Raw genomic sequence first — 3,850 nt, 5'->3', positions numbered from 1 at the left:
GACGATCGAGAGGATCTCTCGCAGCAGGAGGGTCACCTGCAGCCTCAGCAGCAGACGTTGCAGATGAGTCAGCAGCAGCAGGGTCAGCAACAGGGCCAGCCGCCGAGTCAGCAGCAGACGCAGCAGAATCAGCAGCAGCAGCAGAATCAGGGTATGCAACAGGAGCAACCGAATCGCCAGTCTACGGGCCAGCAGACCGTTAAGGAGGGCTCACGGTCCAAGCCTCAACCTTGCAAGGTCTGCGGCAAGGTGCTGTCCTCCGCTTCCTCTTATTACGTGCATATGAAACTTCATTCGGGGAACAAGCCCTACCATTGTACAGTATGCGAGGCGAGTTTTTGCCGCAAACCTTATCTGGAAGTGCACATGAGGACGCACACGGGCGAGCGACCTTTCCAATGTGAGCTATGTCTGAAAAGGTTTACGCAAAAGAGCAGTCTCAATACTCACAAACGTGTGCACACGGGCGAGCGACCGTACGCGTGCGACATCTGCCACAAACGTTTCGCCGTCAAGAGCTACGTCACGGCGCACCGTTGGAGCCACGTAGCCGAGAAGCCGCTGGTCTGCGACCGATGTTCTCTCACGTTCACGTCCAAAAGTCAATTTGCGATTCACATCCGTACACATACCGCCAGTACCACTTACGAGTGCAATATCTGCGGTCGTACATTTGTACGCGACAGTTATCTGATAAGGCATCAGAATCGGGTGCACCGCGACATGAATCAGAGCAGCTCGAATCACAATCCGCCGACGCCGCAGAGCAGCGGTGCCGGCACGCCGGGCGCCGGCTTCGAGAGTCCGGTCTGTGATCTGCGCTACAGCGAGGGTCCGTCGTCCCTGGACGGTCTCGCGGGAGCTAAGGGCGCGGGCATCGCCGCGGAGATCGCCAGTTTAGCCAAGCAGAACAATCTACAGCTTCCACTACCGCTGCTGCATCCGCAGACCACCAACTAGTGTTTAGACAGCAGCAGCGCTACCCAGTCCCTGCCGCAACACCAATCACCACAGCAAGTAGTATGTCCCACCTCGGCGTCTTCGCCGTTCACACTTAACTCACCTATATCTCACATCGAGCACACGAGCACACCGCAGAGTGTCTACCAAACGACGGGCTCCTCCGATCCCTTGGAAAGCCCCAACTCCCAACTCTATCCGCACTTGTCGTCCCCTCTAGACCCAACGTCGGAGTCGCAACATCATTCGCATCAGCTGCACCGCGGCATCCCTCCGCCAGGGCTTCACCCCGCGCTCTATCTCTACGCTGCTCAGTATTCGAACACGAGTCCCGCGACTTCGTATTCGGAATATATGCAGCGTAACAATTAAAACGCGAGTTTTCATCTAGCATCGATCGGCTTCCAACGTGAACGAAAATACCAGTGAGACTGGTGCTATTTAATCGCGTCGGTTGATCAAAGTGCCTATCGAGCATCCACTTCCGGTTCGTAACAACGGATGCTCGCTCGTCACGGTTTAGGAATACGGTTTCGGTTTTGGTGCAGGAAGGGATACGACTACTCAGCTCGATCAGTCGCGACGTGATTACCGTTCGATAATTGTTCGCTAATATTTTGTGTCTTTATATCTAATCTAATGGATTTTATATTCATGAACATCTTTTAACGTGAGATTGAATAGCACCCGCTTGAAGCGGTGTTTTTAATCTTTGAACGATAAATCGTTCTGATCGCTATTCGCGGATCGTTTCAATAAATCGATCGCTATTCGTACGCGATGCTAGCTGAAACCGAAGCGTGTATCGTTTCTACGAGTCTCCACGATTTCAGCACTCTTGTTTCGCCTGATTTTAATCACATTTCTGTGAATATATGTCGCAGGGATTTTGTGTAATTCGTTATTTTTTTTCTTTTTACAACATTCCTAGAGACTCCACAAAAGAACCGGGATATTGTGGATTAAATACAAATTATACAATCTTACTAGTGATTTTGTAAAGTCTTAAGTTCTATCAGCGAAAGTGTAAGTTAAAATTTTTATTAATTTATATTTATAAATACATTAATTTTTATTTATTATACAATATCCCAGTTTGTTGTGGATTTTAACAGTAAAGATTTCTCTATTCGACTTTAACTGGCTATCTTAACCCTCAGTTACGTCACCTGGGTCTGAGAGACCCTGCACATTGTTAAAATGTGCAGGGTCTTTAAAATGTTCATAAAACCCTTGTATCTTTTTTTAGTCAGTACTACGTCAACTTGAAAAAAGCAATCTTTTTCGCCTTTTCAGAAAAACACGTTTTTTTTTTTTTTAATAACATTTACATTTTTTAACTTGGAATAATCTAACTTGCACAGTCTTGTAGATCTTTAAAAGACGCATTGATTAAAAAAAAAAAACTTCAAATTGATGCATTTGTCTTAAAGATACAAGCTAGAGAAAACGGCAGGGGTCTCTCAGACCCTGGTGAGGTAATATCGGGGTGTAGAAACGTAAGGTAACTGAGGGTTAATAATCGTCATGACAATACCACCATTAGTTTTGGTCAAGACGTTTCGACTATAGTTTTGGTCTTTCTTAATCGATGTAACTTTGACGATAATATATGTATATAACACCCTATTTAAAAAATTGATTGCGAAAAATATCGATTATATATAATAAAGATAGGTCAAATAAAAAAATCTTTACTGTTAATTATTCACTGACGAAATAAAAGTTACTTATTTGGTTTTCGTGGATTTTCTAGGAATTTTGAAAAAAAAAACGAATTACATGAAAACCCTGCGATATATACATATGTATATACACATATACATATGTATATGTATACGTGTGTATATACATATATACATTATGCGAATCATTACGACACATACACATATTTATATTATATTTTTAAAGGAGTTTAGTCACTTGAATCTGTGATATAGATAGTAATTATTGTCTACAATGTTTAAACTATTGGTTTACTATTTTGATGAATATCAAAACGAGGAAAATGAAAAAGCAATGTCACGAGGTGATCAAAAATTTTTTAGCAACGTTGGTCTCTACCGAAGGTGTGTTTGGTAGACACCCTTATTAATTTTACAACAGCAACAACAGTAACACTCTATATGGCTAATTCTACTATTATCACTGCTATTATTCTAACTACCCACTATCACATCTATCACCACCACCGACATTTCCCCAATTATATATTATCTATCGCTACTATTACGGCTATTACTACCACTATTACTGTACTGCTACTACATACTACTATACTACTAAAAAAAAAAGGAAACTATTACGATCACATTATCGCTAAGGATACACTCACACATGCGAGAGCGCGCGTTTATTTCGACAAAGTACGTGTACTGCATACGACTACGGCCCGTCACATATAGTCGTCATGGTTTCTCTTTAGCTTGAAACGCTACGAGAATTCCTTCTGTCGCTTTCTCCGTAGATCGTAAAAACGTTCATCCCTTCGCAACATCGACGGATATGTTCGTATGTGACGAGGTGCGCGTTTGTGATAAAAAAAAGAAAAGAAAATTGTTCTTCGTTAGATAGTAGAGCACACAGCTTTCAATCAGTTCCATAGTTGTACTTACTTTCCACATATCTCGAGGTGTACACAGATATATATATTGTATATACATATATACATATACGACGTACGAATGTATTATAAAGCGGAAGTGTAGGAGAATGCAGGTCATTTACACAAAAGAAAGAAGTTCTACCACGTAAAAGGCGCAATAGGCTGTTGATTCTTCGCGAACGCTCTTAGCCATTAGTTTATTATTAACTCCTTGTTCTCTCTTTCTCTCACAATCACGCTATTACGAGCTTCATTGCAAGCGCGGGGGAACCATGACAACCGCGC

At 42.7% G+C, this 3,850-nt stretch overlaps 1 protein-coding gene across 1 annotated transcript; it reads left to right on the top strand.

The window, feature by feature from the left end:
- The first annotated feature begins 6 nt into the window (after positions 1-6).
- On the top strand, positions 7-2,792 carry LOC112461894 (zinc finger protein 39-like). Its single transcript, XM_025027312.1, has one exon. The coding sequence runs from the start codon at positions 64-66 to the stop codon at positions 958-960; it is 897 nt and encodes a 298-aa protein (XP_024883080.1). The 5' UTR covers positions 7-63; the 3' UTR covers positions 961-2,792.
- The last annotated feature ends 1,058 nt before the right edge of the window (positions 2,793-3,850 follow it).

This window comes from Temnothorax curvispinosus, unplaced genomic scaffold (genome assembly GCF_003070985.1).
Source record: "Temnothorax curvispinosus isolate PA1 unplaced genomic scaffold, ASM307098v1 QBEX01011865.1, whole genome shotgun sequence".
NCBI classification, from domain to species: Eukaryota; Metazoa; Arthropoda; class Insecta; order Hymenoptera; family Formicidae; genus Temnothorax; species Temnothorax curvispinosus.
Note: the sequence above shows the minus strand (reverse complement) of the source record. Positions and strands in the feature narration are given on the sequence as shown.

Coding starts and splice junctions, on each gene's coding strand:
- LOC112461894 (XM_025027312.1), top strand. CDS start 64: ATGAGTCAGCAGCAGCAGGGTCAGCAACAGGGCCAGCCGCCGAGTCAG.